Source organism: Acomys russatus, chromosome 29 (genome assembly GCF_903995435.1).
Source record: "Acomys russatus chromosome 29, mAcoRus1.1, whole genome shotgun sequence".
NCBI lineage: Eukaryota > Metazoa > Chordata > Mammalia > Rodentia > Muridae > Acomys > Acomys russatus.
The window spans coordinates 40,407,977-40,429,228 of record NC_067165.1 but is presented as its reverse complement, the minus strand read 5'-3'; the positions used below and the strand labels follow the sequence as shown (position 1 = coordinate 40,429,228).

General features: G+C 40.7%; 1 protein-coding gene across 1 annotated transcript in view; it reads left to right on the top strand.

Moving 5' to 3' along the window:
- Positions 1-21,252, top strand: part of Kif1b (kinesin family member 1B) — a 133,037-nt gene that overhangs the window by 42,576 nt on the left and 69,209 nt on the right. Inside the window, exons 7-17 of the mRNA XM_051172190.1 lie at positions 164-275; positions 3,096-3,173; positions 4,589-4,654; positions 5,730-5,747; positions 7,004-7,079; positions 8,201-8,279; positions 9,498-9,640; positions 11,047-11,088; positions 14,017-14,228; positions 16,649-16,728; positions 18,244-18,319. Of these exons, the coding sequence (XP_051028147.1) occupies positions 164-275; positions 3,096-3,173; positions 4,589-4,654; positions 5,730-5,747; positions 7,004-7,079; positions 8,201-8,279; positions 9,498-9,640; positions 11,047-11,088; positions 14,017-14,228; positions 16,649-16,728; positions 18,244-18,319 (982 nt within the window). The remainder of the gene's footprint in view (positions 1-163; positions 276-3,095; positions 3,174-4,588; positions 4,655-5,729; positions 5,748-7,003; positions 7,080-8,200; positions 8,280-9,497; positions 9,641-11,046; positions 11,089-14,016; positions 14,229-16,648; positions 16,729-18,243; positions 18,320-21,252) is intronic.

Here is a 21,252-nt window from a genome sequence, read left to right as displayed (position 1 = left end):
AATAAGGCAGCACCTAGGGCAATTGTGTAAGTGACAGTCCTTTAGTCTCAGTAAGCTTAAGGCTATTGTCTGGGATAGTTATGTTTGGTTGTATAGAGCCTGTTGTCCCTCTAACTCTTGTGGAAGAATTCTCTTGTCAAACGGTCACCTTTGGTTTATTTAGGACGGTGGCAGCTACCAACATGAATGAAACAAGCAGCCGTTCCCACGCTGTGTTCACCATTGTTTTCACCCAGAAGAAACACGATACTGAGACTAACCTTTCTACCGAAAAGGTAGGATGGCTTTTGATCCCTTGAATTGTGAAGAGACTTGGTGAAGAAATTTTGAGAAATTCCTTTTTTACTACTACTCTCTGCATTTTTTTCCTCTGCACTTTTTTTTTTTTTTTTTTTTTTTTTTGGGACAGGATAAGTGTTGTTCTTTTTATGCAGGTAGTTTTTAAATTTCTACTCACCATTTATTCTCACACCAATTTTCAGTATGCGTCTTTAATGAAACTGAAAGATAGAAAACACAGTTAAGAACATTTAAAACCCTGGGTCTAATAGTTTTCTTATTTTATGCAAGACAGTTAAGTGGTTCTGTTGGGAAAAATACTTTTTCTTCTTGACTGGACAACAGTAGTGTTCATTGGTAAAGCTATTGCACTGGTGTCTGTGGGGATTAGGTATGCATATTATGTTTCCTTCCTGGGAACAACACAACAACCCGACCACAGTCTATTACTGCCCAGTAAGTGCCTTGGCTTGCTTGTGCTCCTGAGAATTGAACTCAGAGCCTGTTGCATGGTGGGCAGACGCTACCCCTGAGCTACTCCAGCCCCTGTGGCATGGTGGGCAGACGCTACCCCTGAGCTACTCCAGCCCCTGTGGCATGGTGGGCAGATGCTACCCCTGAGCTACTCCAGCCCCTGTGGCATGGTGGGCAGATGCTACCCCTGAGCTACTCCAGCCCCTGTGGCATGGTGGGCAGATGCTACCCCTGAGCTACTCCAGCCCCTGTGGCATGGTGGGCAGACGCTACCCCTGAGCTACTCTTCGTAGCTGCTGGTTCTGTTTTTCTGGTATTGAGGATAGAAGCACATCAAGCTAGGCAAGCTCTTCCCAACCACCTTGGACAGCTGGTTTCTTATTTTATTGGGGTTAAATATTGTGGCGACTGGAAGGAAATTGCATGCTTTTGAGGTGTGGCTTTGCTACTTGTCAGTTCATAACGCTGAGCAAATTACCTTAACCTCCTTATGCCTCTGATTTCTCCTTCTGTGACAACTTGAGGGGCTTGTGAGAGGATTCAGTATTAATGTAGGTTAAGTGCATATAATAGTGTCTGGCATCAAGTAGTCACTCAGAATCTGTTAATAAAAATAAAAAACTTAACTAAAAATATTTATGATGATGCTACTTAAAATCTTAAGTTTCATTCAGTTGTATTCTTTTTGTTTGGGGGTCAGGGTGGGATGGGGTGCTCAGAATTGAACATAGGACTTCACGCATTTGGATAAGTGCTACATCACTGTGCTGTGCTTAGACAGGAGTCTCTGCCTTTGCCTGGTAAAGTGAGTGTCATTAAAAGCTAGGATCACTGTGTGCTTAGTGACTATTTTTTATTTCAGCTAATTGAAAGCTGTAGCTTTTGCATGCTAAACAAGTGTTCTGCAATTGAGCAACTTTTGAATAACCCCTTCTGGGTAATTTTGTATAAACTGTCCTAAAATTTTTTGAACAATTTTATTGAGGTATTATAAAAGTGTATAATAGCCTACACACATTCAAAGCATAAAATTTGACCATTTTTGATGAATGCTTACATATGTGAAATAATTAATATACTGAGACTATCTCTTATTCTAAAACGTTGCCTCATGACGTGGTACTTCTCTGTCTCATCTTCTACATCATCGAGGCAGTTCTTTTTTTTTTTTAAACGAGACAGGGTTTCTCTGTGTCACCCTGGATGTCCTGGACTTGCTTTGTAGACCAGGCTGGCCTTGAACTCACAGAAATCCACCTGCCTCTGCCTCCCATGTGCTAGAATTAAAGTCGTGCACCACCACGCCTGGCCCTCAAGGCAGTTCTTAATATGGTTTTTGTCACTGTGGATTAGTTTATATTTAGTATAGTTTTATGTACATGAGATAAATACTATATTTTTTTTTGCTTTAATGATTTTGATGCTCATTTGTGTTATTATGTAATAGTTGGTTCCTTTTCATTGCTGACAGATATTCCATTACTTAATTCACCTGGTCTTATGAACATTTGTGTACATGTGTGTAGAGATTTGTTTTGTTTCTTGTTTTTGTTTTTGTTTTTTTTTTTAAACACTTGTTTTATTCTTTACTCCAGGCTGACCTCGAACTCCCTGAGCTTCATGGTCTCTTGCTTGAGCTTCCCCAGTGTTATACCCAGCATGCACAGCTGCCAATCTGAGTTTCATTTTATTTTCGTTTATATTGATAAGTACTCAAGAGTAGAATTGAGTCTTGTGGCAGATTAGATCCTGGGTTTAGGTTTGGGGTTATCTGTTTGTTTGTCTTTTGAGGCAGGGTCTCTCTATTATGTAGCCCTGTCTGTCCTGCAACTTGAACTCACCAAGATCTGCCTGCCTCTGCTTCCTGAGTGCTGGGATTAAAACCAGACTTAGCTTAAGAAACAGCTAATCAGTTTTCAAAATAATTATTGCCACCAGAAGTACATAACAGCTCTAGTTGGTCAATGCTTCATGTTTCATGTGCCAATTTAATAGGTTTCTTGTTTGTGTGGATGTGTGTGTGTATGCACACGTGTGTACATGTAGAGGTGTTAAGACACAGCCTCACTATGAATTCCTGGCTAGCCTGGAACTTGTGTGGAGACCAGACTGGCCTAGAATTCACAGAAATCCACCTGCTGTGCTTCCTGGGTCTAAGGACTACTCCTGTTTGTTGTTGTTGTTAAGTCTTGAGCTCATTACCACTATGTAGAGCACTCTGCCTTTGAGCTCATGGCTGGTCCTCTGCCTCTACCTGCTGAGAATTGGAGTCCCAGTCACGTGCTACCACACCTAGCTATCTTACTTATTTTTTAATTTCCATGTTGTTGTTCTTTACTTAGGTCAGTAAAATCAGCTTGGTGGATCTAGCAGGAAGTGAACGTGCTGATTCAACTGGTGCCAAAGGAACTCGATTAAAGGTATTTATTTTAGCAAAATGATTTAGTCAATGTTTTGTATCACGGGTCTATAAACTATGGCTAGGGACCAAATCTACGTACTGCCTAGTGTTATAAATAAAATTCTATTGAGAAATAGCTGTATCTTTTAATTTATATGTTGTTTATAGTGACATTTACTAGTTTATTTATTTGGATACGGGTTCTCATGTAGTCCAAGCTGGCCTTGAATTTTATGTAGCTCCGATGAACTTGAACTTTGATCCTCCTGCCTCTATCTGACTGTTAAGATTATAGGCACATGCTACCATATCTCCTTTACGTGGTGCTAGAGACAGGACCTGGGGCTTTGTGCATGCGAGTCAAGCACGTGACCAACTGTGCTGACCCTCTGTGACTGCTCTTATGCTGCAGAGGAGGAATTGCACCAGAGACTTTGTATCCTACAAAGTACAATTTTTTGTTTGTTTCTTTGGTTGTTGGCTTTTCGAAACAGGGTTTCTCTGTATAGCAGTGCTCTGGCTATCCTAGACTCAACCTGTAGACCAGGCTGGCCTCAAAGTCACAGAGGTCTGCCTGCCTCTGCTTCTGGAGTGCTAGGATTAAAGCCTTGTGCCACCACAACTAGCCCAAAACGCAATTTTAAAATTGAATTTTAATTTAAAAATTCCTAATTATTGGTCTATAGTTTCAGGCCGGGCATAGTGGTGCACCCCTTTAATCCCAACACTCAGGCAGAGGCAGGCGGATTGCTGTGAGTTCAAGGCCAGCCTGGTCTACAAAGAGAGTCTAGGACAGAGAAGACCTGTCTTGAAAAAAAAAATTACTGGTCTGTAATAATCAATAAAACGATAAATTAGATAACAAAATGCTTGAGGAAGGATTTATGGTCAAGAGTGAGGATTGTCTCCATCAGTAGTATCTGGAGCTGGTTCGCGTTAAGCTTTAACACTTGACGTTGTACTTCCCTCTATAGAAATGCTTGTAATTTTAATTTTCCCTTAGTGGATTTAAACTTCTAAATCGTTAAAATTATTAGTGCATGTAAAAAAAAAAGAGTGAGGATTGTATTGTATTTTGAGAATTGGGCAAAATTTGTTTTGATGGAAGAGATAGTAATTGGAATAGAGTATACAAAATACAGATGTAAGAACGAGTGTGGACTTTGACAGAGATGTTGTTTAACCTGGTCAGGCCTTTCGTGTTGGTGAGTTGTGTAAGATTTTGCAATAGAGGCACCTTGAGGGTAGAAAGGATTGGGAGGTGGGCGAGGGGTCTCGGCATGTTACCAGGGAAGCAGAGGAAATACCAAAGGCTTCGGGAGTCTTTAGAAGTTAGGCTGTAATGATGCAGATATGCTCACCTTGAAGCAATAGGAGTGGTATGCAATAGTGGACATTCTTTTCGTAAATGTTCATGTTTGGTGTTTATTTTAGGAAGGTGCGAATATTAATAAGTCTCTGACAACTTTGGGCAAAGTCATTTCGGCCTTGGCGGAGGTGGTAAGTTTTCTGTTTCCTTCTAAGACAAAGTGTCTGCTCACTAAGTAAGCTTCTTTAAATGTTGTTCTGGCTTTGGCCTTTTTATGTGATGAAATGTTTTTTCAGGTAGGACTAGAGCATAGTACAATTTGACTTTGTACTGACGGTAGAATGAAAACAACTATAGCTATGTAAAGCTAGAGCAAAGACCTAAAATTTAATTAATTTTTTTGTGAGCCTTACTTCATGCCTCCTAATAGCCAAATGTATTTTTGTAGGTTTTCCTAGATCGTCTCTTATGCTAGAATACAGTATTTTTGGAATGTTTTGGAGAATGATGTTGATTTAGAAGCCAATAATATATATTCTTACAAATACAGTCCTGTATCAGTCAGTGAGATGAATGTCTTCTCAGAAATGCACCATTAGCAGGGTGGTGGCGCACGCCTTTAATCCCAGCACTTGGGAGGCAGAGGCAGACGGATCTCTGTGAGTTCGAGGCCAGCCTGGTCTACAAAGTGAGTCCAGGATGGCCAAGGCTACACAGAGAAAAAAAAGAAAAAAGAAAGAAATGCACCATTGGTTGATTTTGTCACTGTAATAAGTGGAAAGAATATACTAAAACCGTGGGGAAAATAGTATAGTGATGCAGTCTCAATCACCAAATGCCATGTATTAAACACAATTATGTGTACTCTGTGTTGTATGTGACTGGCAATATAGTAAATTTCTTTCCACCAGCATTTCTGCAAACAATGCATTGTGCTACCACCTGAAGACAGCAACAACATTGTCATTTTTCATTGCCATTGTAATATTAAAAGACAATCATTGCCTCTGCACTGTATATGTAGATTAAAATGTCTTTCTTTTTTGCCGCACTGGCACATTAAAGCTAAACCAACATTGGTATGCTCTTCATTATTAGATTTAAGACCCAAGGTAGTTTTGTATGTTCACATTTAGATTAATTGGTCATTTAAACCACTAAAAAGAATTTAATATCGTCCTGTCTCTAGAAAATACTCTGATTTCCATTTATTCTGGAGGCTTACCTTGTGTTGCTTTTCTCTCCTTTAAATGCTATCATTTGTAGGATAACTGCACGAGCAAGGTACGGTGGGGATTGGTCACACTGAACTAGCTAAATGATTAGCTCTGTGGTTTTAACATTTCAAGAGGATAAATAAGGCATACATTAGAATAGAACCTTCAAAAAGGTTTTCTCAGGCTTTGGAATTTAGAATGATTATTTAGGGTAGCTGTGAATCATGAGACTTCGCATCAGAATAAATCAAGGAACATAAAGTACTTTGGAGAGGGAATAAAAATAAAGGAACAAGAGAGAAGTTTGAGGAAGCTTTTCCATTGTGTCATGTGTCTGTTGTACTGATCTGTCTGAGTAACTCTTAACAGGTCTGTAAGCCACCCAGAAGAGTAGTAAGTTAAATTTCTTTGGAGTCAGCCAGGTTTGGTGGTGCACGCCTGTAATCCCAGCACTCTGGGAGGCAAAGGCAGGAGGATCTCTGTGAGTTGAGGCCAGCATCATCTACAAAGTGAGTCCAGGACAGCCAAGGCTTCACAGAGAAATCCAGTCTTGAGGAGTTGGGGGGAAGAATTATATGAGAGAAAGTCAGTGTAGAGGCAGTATTTATATGAAAATATTTAGTATTGGGCTGGAGGGATGGCTCAGCCCTTTAGGCTAGGCTCACGACCAAAAATAAAACAGTACTCAAATGCTTAATTTGTTTCTTTTCTCCACTTTTTGGGTTTTGTTTGAAAAGATTTTCTTCATCATTGTTGTGGCCTGTTCTATGGTACATGTGCAGATATTTGAGGACAGCATATGGTAGCTGCTCTCTCCTTTTGGGAACCAAACTTGTTTTCTGGTGTGTCAAGTGCTGGTTTTAGTTCTGCTGTTTTTTAACTCCTTGTCAAAGATAATGTGCCTGAAGCATTTATAAGTTAAATACTGGGTTTTTAAAAAACTTAATGTTTTAAAGACATAGTCTAAGGACATGGGTAGGATATTAGATAGTAGTATTACATTGTTAAACTTACTAAATATATCTGCTGAACTATTTAGATCTTGTGTCTGTAGTTTACTCAAGCAAAAATATGATTAAAGCTACATGATAGGTCTACCATGTATATTGTAATGCCGCTCTCTTGACTATTTGTGTTAAATTTAAAAATGAAATGCTAAAGGAAATTGTTTTGCATGTGCTTTTGAAGAATTGAACTGTGAGCAGAACAATTTCAGTCATGATAGAATTCTGTTAGAGTTTGATTCACTTTAGACCTTTAGACTGGCTTTTTATGTGAATTTTCCCCATAATGTTGCTAAAGTTATTCCCTTTTCTTTAATAGAGTAAAAAGAAGAAGAAAACGGATTTTATTCCTTACAGGGATTCTGTACTTACTTGGCTCCTTCGAGAAAATCTAGGTATGTTGACCACTAGTACATGCTAATTTTGTAGTTGTCATTTGAAAGCTGTTTAATGATGGTCCTCTGGGCCTCATTATTGCTTGTCTGTTTTGGAGAAGTGTCAGCTCTAGCTATTCATAGTAACTACTTGAGTGTTACCTGTCTATTCTGTTTTTGTGTTGGTTTTCCCTGGTTGGAGTCACTTGCTTCAGGACAGACACTAAGGAACAGTAACTGTCTTCTGCACTTCATACATCTGCTTGAAAATGTTGTTCCTTCTTAAGAGCCCCCTACCCCTATCAAGGCTTATTTATTTCATGTGCTCGAGTGTTTGCCTACATGTATGTGTGTGTACCATGTGTGTGTCTGCTGCCTGCAAAGCTTATAAGGCAGCATTGGATCCCCTGGAGTTGCAGGCTGTTGTAAACCACCACGTGGGTGCTGGGAACCGACTACCGTTTTCTGCAAAAGCAGTTAGCACTCTTAATCACTGAACCTTCTATCCAGCCCCTTTCTCAGCATACTGAAAAGCACATATTCCTCTGAATTTTACACAGTCAGCTGTACTCCACACAGCACTCCTCCTTTCAGTCTTTCTCTTCATTCCTTGCTCCTCAATTAGAAAAAGTCATCAATCAACTTTCCCATTACTGAGGGCAGTTTTGGTGGAGTGGTTGAGATCTTGGTTAGAGTGCTTGGTTGTTTAAGACAGGGTCACATACAACCCAGGCTGGCACTGAACTCCTGGTACCACCTCCTGGGAAGGAACTATAGGCACGTGCTACCATGCCTGGCTAGAGTGGTTTTAAGGGGGTATAAGACAGGAACTGAAGTCAGGGGATTCAGAAAGCAGAATATGAGTGGAACAGTGCATAGCATGGGAACATTTAGCATGTTGCTGGGTTCCAGGTTTGGTGGCACATACCTATAATTGCAGTCCTTAGTAAATGAAGGAAGGCAGTAATAAGATTGCCAGCTCAAACCAACATGACGACGTAAGACTCCCCACCCCACCCCCAAAAAAAAGTAAAAAGAAAAATGGTTTGGTTTTTATTAAATTTCTAACTGCTGTCAGCTTTAACACAGTAAATAAAACTCTTCCTCTAAAAACTGATTGTAATTACAATTCATTCTCTTAGGTGGCAACTCTCGAACTGCGATGGTCGCTGCTCTGAGCCCAGCAGATATCAACTATGATGAGACGTTGAGCACTCTGAGGTACTCTGCTAGGATCGAAGTAGCTCAGTAGTTCTGTGTGCCATAGAGTTTCTTATATTGTAAGGGGCATCATTTGATCCTATTTTCTCATAATAAAAGGAAAATGATTTTTATTATAATAGAGTTTACTTCTATGGCTTTCAGATTTGTTAGGGCAAATGAGAGCTTTTTTATTTTATTTTATTTTTTTTTTAAGGAAAAACAACAACAACAACAAAACCAAAACAAAACAGGAGAGACGTCCAAATTACTTGCATGAGATATTTGGATAACTTTTAGATAATAAAATTTTCTTGTTGGTATTCATTTCTATTAATAAAAGTGTTCCTCTCTACAGATAGTCTATAGATGTGTTCAGATTGTAAAAAGTAATGCAAACATCAGCACATGTAATCAGTACAGTGTAATCAGTGTGTGTAGCACTAAAAAATACCAACATCGTATTTATCAAATTTTGATATGTGGAGTATTTTAATCTGAAACTATCTTCTTTTCTCACATTAAAGATACATGTTTTTTAAGATTTTATTTATTTTATGTGTATAAGTGCTCTGTCTGCATGTACACCTGCATGCCAGAAGGGGGCATCAGATTACGTTATATATGGTGATGAGCTACCATGTGGTTGCTGGAAACTGAACTCAGGACCTCTGGAAGAGCAGACAGTGCTCTTAACCACTGGGCTATTCCTCCAGTCTCTCTCTCTCTCTGTCTCTCTCTCTGTCTCTCTCTGTCTCTCTCTCTCTGTCTCTCTCTCTCTCTCTCTCACACACACACACACACACACACACACACACACACACACACACACACAAAACAAACAAACAAACGGTTTCTCTGTGTAGCCCTGGCTGACCTGGAGTTGCTTTGTGGACCAGGCTGGCCTTGAACTCACAGCAATCCACCTGCCTCTGCCTCTTGTGTGCTGGGAGTAAAGGTGTGTGCCACCACGCCCGGCTTCCTAAAGTTATTTTTCATATGGCAAAAGAACGTTCTATAAGCTGACACACTGGGTTTGAGCCCTCTCTGTGATCTTAGCCAATCACTTAAGTTCTTCTGAGTCTTTGTCACCTCTGTAAGGTGCTAGAAAGCCTTGTACAAATAATTTGCTTATCGAGGTGCTTAAAATGTCTAAGAACATTAGAGGTAATGGCATGTTACCTGTAAGAAGTAGAGCCTCTGAGAAATAGCAAGGATGTATTTTCTTTCTGTAAACAGATATGCAGATCGTGCAAAACAAATTAAATGCAACGCTGTTATCAACGAGGACCCTAACGCCAGGCTGGTGCGGGAGTTGAAGGAGGAAGTGACGCGACTGAAGGACCTCCTTCGTGCTCAGGGCCTGGGAGACATTATTGATAGTAAGTAGTGAACTAAGGGTCATGCAGACTCTTACTTTCCTCTCCAGATTCTTATGTTTAAAAAACACTTAGGGCCGGGTGTGGTGGCACTCAGGAGGCAGAGGCAGACTGATCTTGGTGAGTTCAAGGCCAGCCTGGTCTACCTGGTGAGCTGCAGTCCAGCTAGAGCTACACAGTGAGACCCTATCTCAGAGGAGTAAGTAAATAAAGCATGCTTAGATTTTAGAGACCTGATGAAACTAAATGGTAGTACAAATGGTTTTATGAGGTTGTTTCTGCTTTAAAATGCCAATGAAATAACTTCAAATTTTCTTTATGCAGAATGTGCTGAGATATCCAAAGGTTTTTTTGTTTGTTTGTTTGTTTGTTTTAAGATTTATTTATTATTTATACAGTATTCTGCCTGCATGTGCATTGGATCTCATTATAGATGGTTGTGAGCCACCATGTGGGTGCTGGGAATTGAACTCAGGACCTCTGGAAGAGCAGCCAGTGCTCTTAACCTCTGAGCCATCTCTCCAGCCCCTTGTTTTGTTTTATTTTTTTTTTTTAAGATTTATTTATTATTATGTATACAGTGTTCTGTCTGCATGTACACCTGCAGGCCAGAAGAGGGCATTAGATCTCATAGATGGCTGTGCGCCACCATGTGGTTGCTGGGAATTGAACTCAGGACCTCTGGAAGAATAGCCAGTGCTCTTAATCACTGAGCCATCCCTGCAGCCCAGGTTTTTTGTTGTTGTTGTTTTTTAATGTTAAATTCATTCTGAAAAGTTAACTACTTCATAAAAATATTCTCTGGAAGCTTTTGCTTCCCTGCATTAGTGCAGCAGTAGCTACGCACATTGAAGAACCATTCAAGTCTACTATGAGATGTGCCTTTGCATGACCCTGGCTCTCTATGGAAAAGTGAAGAGGAAAAAGTCTAATTCCTGTAAGGTTCAAGAACTATCCTTCCAGAAAGTACTGATGCACAGAGTTCTTCCACACTGCATGCCTTTAAAGCCTTAGTCATCTCTATATAGCTCCTTCCAGTTGTGGGTGGCAGTGCAGCTCATTATTGCCTAGCGTGTGCAAGGCCCTGGTTTTAGCCTCAGCAGTTTAGGAAAAAGTTCTTGCCATAAGATAGATTATTCAGATAGAATGAGTTCATTTAACAAAGCATATTTTTATTTTAAATTTAAAAATACTGTATCCTTTAAAATACTAATAGATTTCAAACCCTTCTCCAACTTAGTTCATATGACTAGAACTTGGATTTTAATTAATATAATTTGTGAAATGATAATATATATTACTGAATTTTCATTTTGTTATCTTCCCAAATGCTACTCTATTCCCACTCTATGGCACTACTTAATCTGAACTCTGACCCTTCTTGTATTTTCCCTCCTGCTTACCTATAGTTGATCCATTGATTGATGATTACTCTGGAAGTGGAGGCAAATGTGTGTATATCATGTATTGGTTATTTCCAGTACGCTGGCTTACTAATCTGCCTTTGCTGGGTCAGCCTTACAATGAGCTTTGCATGCCAGCCGTCCTAACAGGGAAATCCCAGACAGAGTGTGATATAAAATCCAATTCTCTTGTTTTTACCCTTCTCCATCTAGCAAAGTAACTTAATGATTTTTACTTTATGCCTTCACTGAGGTTGAGAAATGTAGAATTTGAGTCTTCCACTCAGTCAGTGTTTCCATCCATATAATTAAATCAAATTCAAAATCACAGTTGATAAGGTTAGTGATAATAACAGCTTACATTTATTGAATGTTTATAATATACCTGGCCCTGTTCCAGGTGCCTTAAACATAAAAACAGCTTTTTGATCCTGTTATTGATGGAATAACTTTATCCCTATTTTAGCATAGCCGGGAGTGGTTCGTCTTCTGAGGTGCCGTGGTTTCTCATGTTTAGGTTAGGCACTTTAACTCAGAGCTCTTGCTTAATTACCAATACATCAACACCTTTCCCCCTCTTGAGTTGCTTCCTTTTATGATCCAATTATTTAATAGAAAATTTCCTTTTTAATTAGCATTGTAAATGTGAGTCTTTGTATAATTACAAAAATCATTTCTAGTTAGCCAAACTGTCTGTAATTAAAGAGCTCTGTGCGTGTTGGGTTAGCACTCACCTGTGCTTACACTCCATTGGTTTTCTCCCTATCTTGGGGCCTTATCTTGCTTGGTCATTAGATAGACATTCTTCCTCCTTTCATAAATTACTATTTAAAAATTTAAAATATGTATCTAAAGTATATGGCTTAAATAAAGATGTATATTACAAAAGATCATAGACCATTTTCTCCATATAAATGTTAAATTGACAAGGAAATAGTTTCTTAATGTGTTTAAGATAACTCATCAAGATATGTCAGATCTCAGTTTGGGAGTTAATTTTTAATTCTGTTGGTTTGTTTATCTGTAGAAAGCCATTTCAGACAGGGGAATACATAGGAGAGCCCAAATGTAGTACCCGTTACTCTGTTGACTTAAGCCCAGACACACATGTGGCTCTTGCCTGCAACAGCTCTGTCTGAGATCTCCGAAGCTGAAGGATATTGGTGTGGAGAGGGTGCCTTCTTGTTCTCGCTTTTGTGTTAAGGTGCTGCTGCTGCTGGCCTGTTGCCTTTCTCTTCTCTGAGCCGCTGTGGCATTTCCTGAGAACCGTGCATGACTAAGTTTTAATCTGTACCCACAAAGGAGAGCAGCCCTGGCCACTCCTCACTTTCCCTTTGGATTGCTTTTAATTCACATTAGGGCTTGCATGTGTCCACAGGACCTTCTAATCTTCTCCCAGCCCTCCTTCCCACCTTGCTGCCATCGTCTGATGGGTGATTTTTGCTCTAGTTCCTGTTCGCTGTTTAAGACCTTCTTCTTTGCTTGTTTCCCCATGTTCAGTATTTGCAGATGGTAGTTTTCAAACTGTCTTGCAGCAACTACCATAGGCTTTCAGGGGTTTCAAGAACTGTTTTCAGTAAATAGTAAAGATAAGTAAACCCGAGAGTGACTATGTTTCCTAACTACTTCTACTGCCTCATGTCCTTTAACAAAAACCTAATTTTGATAAGAATTTAAGTAATGTAGATTTTCTCAAATTTAAAAATGAGGGCCAGCAAGATGGGCCAGTGGATGAAAGTGCTTGCTACTGGGCCTGATTTAGATCCTTGATTCCCACATAGTGGAAGGAGAGAACTCACTCTCACAAGCTGTCCTGACCACACAGGAACACACACAAAATAAATGAATATAATAATTAAAAAACTCTTAATGGGCTAATTTTAACGTAGAGATGTAAGCGGATGTGGTGACACACTCCTGTAATCCCAGCAGCATCAGCACTCAGGAGTGGGAGGCCAGAGAGTCAGGAGTTCAATTAAGGTCATTCTTGGCCATATAGCCAGTATGAGGTTAGGCTGAGCTGCGTGAGACCCTGTCTTCAAACAAACAAGACAAAAAGGACTGTACCTATGGTTTTTCTCTGCAGTTCATATGAAAGGATGGTTAATAAATGAAGTACAAAAAACCAAATCAGTGCGTTTTGTTATTGGTGGACTTTTACCAGGACCAAGTTTAAGACTGTAATTTTTAGTTGTATTTCAGACTTAGTGAAAATATGTCTTGAAAACTTGTCTATCAGACTAGGAAGGAGACTTAACCAGTGGCCCAGTAATTGTGCCATTAAACACAGAAGGGTTTTGCTAAATTATCAAGTGGTTTTTGTTTGCTGTGACTCGTAAGTTGAAAATATACTAAAACTTATTAATTCACTAATTGTTCTTTACTGTTGAAACAACCATTCATGACCAAATTCATACTATTCTTCCTGAAAATTTCTCTCATTTCTATAGTAATTAGAATATATTTTTGGCATGTTAAAATGCTGCTATGCAGAGACTCTACTAAATGCTCAGAGTTGTAACTAACATAATATTTTTGTCTGAATTCCATTAAACACTATGGCAGACCAGTATTAATGATATTAATTGCTATTTTCCCCTTTCTGTTAAAAACTATAGGGTTTTAAAAAAAAAAAGTAAAACTGTAGGTATTGAAGATTTAGAATACTAGGGAGAACTGAAGGGCTATAGTTGACCTGCTTAGGAAGAATGTCTTTGAAGCTCTGGTTATACCCTCCCACATTGGAAACATTTCCTTTCTAAATTCAGAAGTGGCTAACTGCTTAGGATCAAATATTAAAGAGCGACATGTTTTAGAACTGCCATCTAGAACAGTCTTACAGCTTGCCTTGTGTTATAGCGTGTGTTAATCTTGGTGCTTTGATGCTGTCCTTTCTCACACTGGTGTTCCTTCCTGTCTTTTCTCCTCTGCTCCTCGCCTTCTCCTTTTCCGCCTTCCCTTCTTTCTGTCTCCCAGATCTGAAAGATTTTCAGAACAATAAGCATAGGTACTTGCTAGCCTCTGAGAATCAACGCCCTGGCAATTTTTCCACAGCATCCATGGGGTCTCTTACTTCATCTCCATCTTCATGCTCACTTAGTAGTCAGGTGGGCTTAACATCTGTGACCAGTATTCAAGAGAGGATCATGTCAACACCTGGAGGGGAGGAAGCCATTGAACGTCTGAAGGTAAGTGTGAAGATTGAATGCAAAGTGTTCTATGTCGTTCCCGAAGGCAGAACCGGAACTAAATGGGCATCACAGAAATTTTGGCATAGCACATGGAGATGTTAACAGCTAGAGGTGACCTGGAAATGAAAATATTCGTTTTATTTAAGTTAATTTCTTTTGATCAGAATGCTTGAGTTTGACTTGGACAGATATGGAAGGGTTATAAGTTAGCCATGCAAAATAGTAGAGGAGTAGAGATTCCATTAATTTTGGGGTGATTTATAAGTCACAGTGGCTCAGTGGTTAAGAGCACCGTCTGCTCTTCCAGAGTTCCTGAGTTCAATTCCCAGCAACCACATGGTGGCTCACAACCATCTATCATGACATCTGGTTCCCTCTTCTGGTGTGCAGGTGTACATGCAGGCAGAACACTGTATATGTAATAAATAAATAAATAAATAAATCTTTAAGAAAAAAAATTAGTTGTAAAGCCAGACATGGTGGCGTGAGCCTGTTAACCCAGTATTCAGAAAATGGAGAGTCATCCTGGCTACATAGTGAGTTTAAGGCCAGCCTAGGCAATATGAAACCCTTTCTAAAGTAGTGATAATTTAGTTTTAAATGAAATAACTACTTGGAAAATTTGGTTTCATTGAAGATAGACTTCTCCATAGAGCCATTCTTCTATTAGTAACATTAATGTAACATTAATTGGGAGTTTGAACATTGCGTAGGGATACCAGGTTTATAAGGTTTCATGAGATTATACTGTCTAGAATTCTTCAGTTATGGGGGATGAGGGCTCTCTCCTCCTGTCTGGTGCAGCTGGGGTCCCTGGGCCATGGTGCTGCACATTTGCAGATTGCCCACTCTACTGATTACTTGTTGGAACCCATTACCTGAGAAAAAGCAACTTAAGGGAGCGTTTCTTTAATCTCATGGTTTGAGGTTAGTCTAAAGAGAAGGCATGGCTGGAGGAGGATGAGGCGCCTGTTCACATCTTTGCAGACCAGGAAACAGGGCAATGAGAATGCCAGGACTCAGCTGCTTTCTCCTTCCTCCTCTTTCTTCAGTCTGGGACCCCAGCTCATAGGTTAGCTGCTACCACACTCATGGTGGCTCTTCTCTCTCTGTTCTGCTTCTCTGGCAGAGCTCTCTCAGACACAGTCAGAATGCATCTAATTTTAAATGCACTTAGGATGATTAACTGTCACATTATGCCTGGCTCCCGGCTCTGCAGATGGAATTCTTTCAGTCTGTTGCTGGCTGTATCCACTTGTGTCTTGTCTCTATGTGAAGATCAGGAGCAGTGCTTATCCTCTTCCTTCAGTGACTACAGTGAGAGCAGACAGGTGTCATCTGCGCTGCCAGCCATCAGACCACATTAGGAACATCGTGTTTTCTCTTTTCCTTCTTGTTACCTCCAGGGATATTGTTTCTCTCTACCTTTTGGCCTTTGTGTTCAAGAGTCCCAGGGCAGGGAACACTCACTTAGAATATGGGAAGTCACAGCCAAGCTACCAGTCAGGCATCCTCTTCGCCATCACTCAGTATCCGCAGTACCAGTTGTTGCCCATGCAGAGACTACTGAGCTCAGCAGTGCTCTAATAGGTAAAGGGTAAGGAGGAAAGGAAGGCAGGCAGTGGGCTTGTTGAGTCAGTGTCAGATGCTTTCAGGGGAAGTGTAACTGTATGAGTGGGCTTCAGAATTCTTTCTTGTTATCACATCCTTTCCCTTGACATTTTACTTAAAAAAGAAAAAAAAGGTGGTTCCAAGGTAAAAGCAATGCTTTTGTGTTTTGATTCAGAAAGTCAGTGGAATCTAAAATTCCTGGCAAAAGAAAAGGAAGGAGAAATCTTTCTATTCTGGGTTGCAAGGTTCAGGGTAAGCTTTGCTAGTGTGCCACTCAATTAACATTTTCTCTAAGCTGTTGGAGCTCCATGCCCCAACCCAACCCCGACAGGGTTTCTTTGTGTAGCCCTGTCTGTCCTGGAACTCTGTCTGTAGACCAGGTTGGCCATAGAGATCTGCTTGCCTCTGCCCTGGAATGGTGGGACTAAAGGCGTGTGCCGCCACCACCACCTGGCTTTTCCCTGGAGCTTTAAAAACAATAGCTTTTAAAACATTGTAAATATTATAATTTGAAGCCATAACTTGAAAAAAGAAGAAAGTGCCTTCCATTTTCCCCTGCCTTTATTAGTTGTTGTAAGATTTGTGTGTTTGATGTTTACTTAATTTTAGGCTTAATTTTGAGTTTGAGTTGCTTTTGTAGTTAGAAAAGATGAAACAGAATAAAAAACAAGTGTATGATTCTTACCTTCTCAAAAAAGAAACAGAGCCGCGACTGTCAGTCTTCCTCGTCCTGTCCCCGTGCTTTCCCTGCTGAACATGCTGTGTTAAATTGTGACAGTGCTGCTTTAACCTGTGCCCTTCCCTAGGAATCAGAGAAGATCATTGCTGAGCTGAATGAAACATGGGAAGAGAAGCTCCGTAAGACAGAGGCCATCCGAATGGAGAGGTCAGGAGATACAAATCGTGGATGCTACTGAGTTTTCTGGGGAGTTTAAGTTGCTTCTGTAGTAAGAAAAGATGAAATAGAACTAGAAACAAAGAACCCTCTCCCTGTCCTAAAACACAATGCAAATAAATCCACCTGGGAAGTATCCAATCACATTTCCACTTTGAAGTGAAATCTATGTACTTGAAGCTCCTCTAGGGCAGCGGTTCTCAACCTGTGGCCAGGGGTCGCATATGAGATACCCTGCATATCAGATACTTACATTACGATTCATAACAGTAGCAAATTGCAGTTATGATGTAGCAACAAAAATAATTTTGTAGTTGGGGTCACCACAATGTGAGGAGCTGTATTAAAGGGCCGCAGCGTCAGGAAGGTTGAGAACCTGGGCGCAGGAGTCATGTGCTTAATAGTTAGCACACTTCAGTGTTGCTTGGGACTGAGAAAAATCACACTAAGTAAAGGAGATTTTCATTTGTAAAAAGTAGATTTCACTTGGCAAACGTCCATATGCAAAGAGCTGTTTTGACTCTATCGAGTTATTTTGTTGGAACCTTTTGTGTAAAAGGTATGATCTAGGATGCAAACTTAAAATTCTTATTCTGCCTATACTATTGGAATAATTGCGTACTTTTTTTGTTTGTTTGTTTGGTTTGGTTTGGTTTTTGGTTTTTTTGAGACAGAGTCTCTCTGTATAGCCCTGGCTGTCCTGCACTCGCTTTGTAGACCAGGCTGGCCTTGAACTCACAGTGATCTGCCAGCCTCTGCCTCCCTGGGATTAAAGATGTGCGACACCACCACTGGCCCACTTCTTTTTTTTTTTTTAAAGCCAGTTCTTACCTTCCCCCTTTATGAAAATGGGGAGACATGAGATGAGCTGTGATGTACTGAGAAGTAAATGTGATGAAGACTTTTCTTTCATATGTTAGATGTTTTAGACTGGAACTGTTGGGGCACACAAGATGTCTCAGCATGTGCAGGTGTGCTTACTGCTCAAGCCTGATTTCCTGAGTGGGATCCCTAAAGCCCACCTAAAGGTGGGAAAAGAGAATCTAGTTCACAAATTGCCCCCACAACATCAGGGACACACAAAAAATAACAAACAAAAAACCAAAAGCCTTCCTAGAATTGCTGTACCAAAATGGTGGGCGGCATGAGAGCATGTAGCATTTGAGAAACGTCACATTTACAGATGACACTTCATATACCCAAGCCACCCCCTTCCACTTACCCCTGTATTAAATCTGTGGCTTCACTACTGTTAGAACCAGAGTGCTGGCCCCCGCACTGTGGTTGTTCTTAGATTCCGGGGAAGCTGTTTGTTCACGTTGGGCGCACAGCCTTAAGCATGAGCAGCACGTGAGCACGCGAGCCTTCTTTGTGATGAGCATATCATTCTCTGTCTCCCTTGCCAGCTTTTCATACAGCCTGGTTTGCCTGTCTTGTTTTCCAGCCTTTAAAAGTAATACTTGACATTCTGATTTGAGGTTTGTTTGTTCGTTTGTTTTTTTCTAGAGAAGCCTTGTTGGCTGAGATGGGAGTTGCCATACGAGAAGATGGAGGGACACTTGGCGTTTTCTCACCTAAAAAGGTAGGAAACCGTGTTGTAAAAATCAAGCAGAACAGTTTGCCTCAGTAAGCCACTGAATGTCTTTCAGATAGACTTATTTTATCTAGCTCCTTAGCCTCATTTTGGATATTTCTGCTTTCGTCTTACAGTACAAGGGCAGCCTCGGTGTGAGGTGGTGATAGTGTTTACAAAAGGTAACCCAGGGCAGTGAGTCTCGGCCGTTTAGCCTTGGGCATATGTAAGCATCTTCTCCTCTTATTGTCCTGATCTAGCTGTAGCGCCATTTGCTTATATAATGCTCCTTTTTACTGTCCGGTGCCTGCCTAGCATGCAGTTAGGCCTGGGCTTGATCTCTAGCACCAGGCATTTTGAGGAGGGTGCCACATGTCTGTCATCACAGCATTTTAGAGCTGGCAGCAGTAGTCATCAGCTCTGCTCTGTGACTTCTGAGCCACTTTCACCTGTTGATGTTCGCAAACAGCGGAACTGTTTCGTGCTTGCTATTACTTGCAGCAATTTCTTTAATAAAGCAGCTCTAGTCTTTGCCATCTAGATAGATGCCTCTGCTGCATTTTCAGCATACTTTTGAAAATGATTTGTTTATTTATATGCTGTATTGCCTGTACATCATATCCCATTATAGATGTTGCTGAGGTTGGAACACAGGACCTCTGGAAGAACAGCCAGTGCTCTTAACCACTGAGCAATCTCTCTAGCCCCCATTAGTGACTTTTTAGTTAGACTGAGAGCAAGTCTTATGTTTTCTTTTTGACCTGTGTTGGTGCCTCCCCCCCTCCCCCAAGACAAGGTTTTCCTGTGTGGCCTTGGCTGTCCTGGACTCACTTTGTAGACCAGGCTGGCCTCAAACTCAAGAAGATCCACTTGCCTCTGCCTCCCAAGTGCTGGGATTAAAGGCGTGCATCATCACTGCCCAACCTTGTGTTGCTTCTTAATATTGGAAACTAGAATACAATTATTAAATATTTGTTTTGCATGCTTATTTATATGACAACAGTAGAGCATGTATTGATGTACCAAGCATATGTGTCACAGCACTGATAGTTCCTTCAAGGTTCTGATACACTCAGTTGTAAGTGGTACCCTACCATATATATGGCCCCAGCTTCAATGTCCTAGTACTGTACTGTTAAGAACAAGTCTCTAAGGGCATAGATTCTGTTCTAGGTTGGAGTACAAGGGAAGACAGTGATGAGTTGGCAGTGTTCACATGGTATTTGTGAGGGTTCTTTTGGTTACTTTAAAAAAAAATCATAGTTGCAAAACTGTCCTACAAATTCTAATATGTTATTTTTAACAGAAAAGATTGGTTTAGCTGGCTATGGCAGCGCACACCTGCAGTCATAGCACTTGGGCAGTTAATACAGGAAGACCAGAGTCCAGCATTTGCTTTATAATAAACTCAAAGCCAACCTGGATCTTAAACAAGAAGAAAGGGGTGGAGAGATGGCTCAGCAGTTAATAGCATGTGCTATTTTCCCATTGGACCCTACTTTTGATTCTGGCACCCAAGTTAGGTGCCTAAAAACAGCCTATAACTTCAGCTCTAAGGAATCCAAAGCCCTCTTCTAATCCCTGTGGGCACCCATACACACATGGCATTCATTTACACACACACACACACACACACACACACACACACACACACACACACACAAACACACACACAATTTGGTATTTAGCCAAGCATGGTAACACATGGCCTTGTTAACAGCACTTGGGAGGCAAAGTCAGCTGGATCTCTGAATTCAAGACTAGCCTGGACTACAGCAGGAGCTCCAGGACAGTCAGGGCTACATAGAGAAACCCTGTCTCAAAAAACTAAAAAAATAAAATAAATAACAATATGGTATTTAGTAGGAACTTAAAGTAACCCAAACAATTGTAAGTAGCATAAAATTACAAGTTAACGCTCTACTTTCAAAGGTTTTTCTTGCTTTTATTTTCTAGACTTTCTCAGGAAAGGGAACGAAATACCGCAACACACAATAAACTCAATAAAGATTGTTGCTGAGGCTCCTCTTTCTAATAAGACTAAAAAGAATGCTGCACATTAGCTGGGTGTAGGCAGCAGCAGCACACACTTTAATTCTAGCACTCTGGAGACAAAAGCAGCCAGATCTCTGAGTTTGAGGCTAGCCTGTTATATAGGGAAAGTTTCAAGACAGCCCAGGATACACAGAGAAACCTTGTCCTTTTTTTTTTTTTTTTTTTTTGTTTTTTTTTTTTTTTTTTTTTTTTTTTTTTTTTTTTTTTTTGGTTTTTTTGAGACAGGGTTTCTCTGTGTAGCCTTGGCTGTCCTGGACTCACTTTGTAGACCAGGCTGGCCTTGAACTCACAGCGATCCGCCTGCCTCTGCCTCCCAAGTGCTGGGATTAAAGGCGTGCGCCACCACGCCTGGCCGAGAAACACCAAAAAAGGGGGTGGGGCGGGAAGAATGCTGCCTGTGGGGGTGCTGGCATTACAGGTGTGTGCCACCTCACCCAGTATGCTCAAGTGCTTTCCCCGCCCCCCACAGAGACACTTAATTAAAAAAAAAAGTGGGCCAGGTATAGTGCCACACACCTTTAATCCCAGCACTTGAGAGGCAGAGGCAAGCGGATCTCTGTGAGTTTGAGGCTAGCCTGGTCTACAGAGTTAAGTCCAAGACCACCAACGCTACACACAGAGAAACCCTGTCTCAAAAAAATCAAAAAGAAAAAGAAAAAAGAAAAGGTGGATTTTCTTTATTTCAGACCTCATGTTCTTCTTGTTATTAATGTTGTTCTTTTTTAAAATTGTATTTTATGTGTCTGTTTTGCCTGTATGTATGAGTGCTAAATGCATGCCTGGTCCCCATGGTCCAGATCCCCAGGAACAGGTGTTGCAGATGCTTGTGAGCATCCACATAGGTACTTGGGATCAAATCTGGCTCTTCTGGAGGAGCTGCCAGCTGT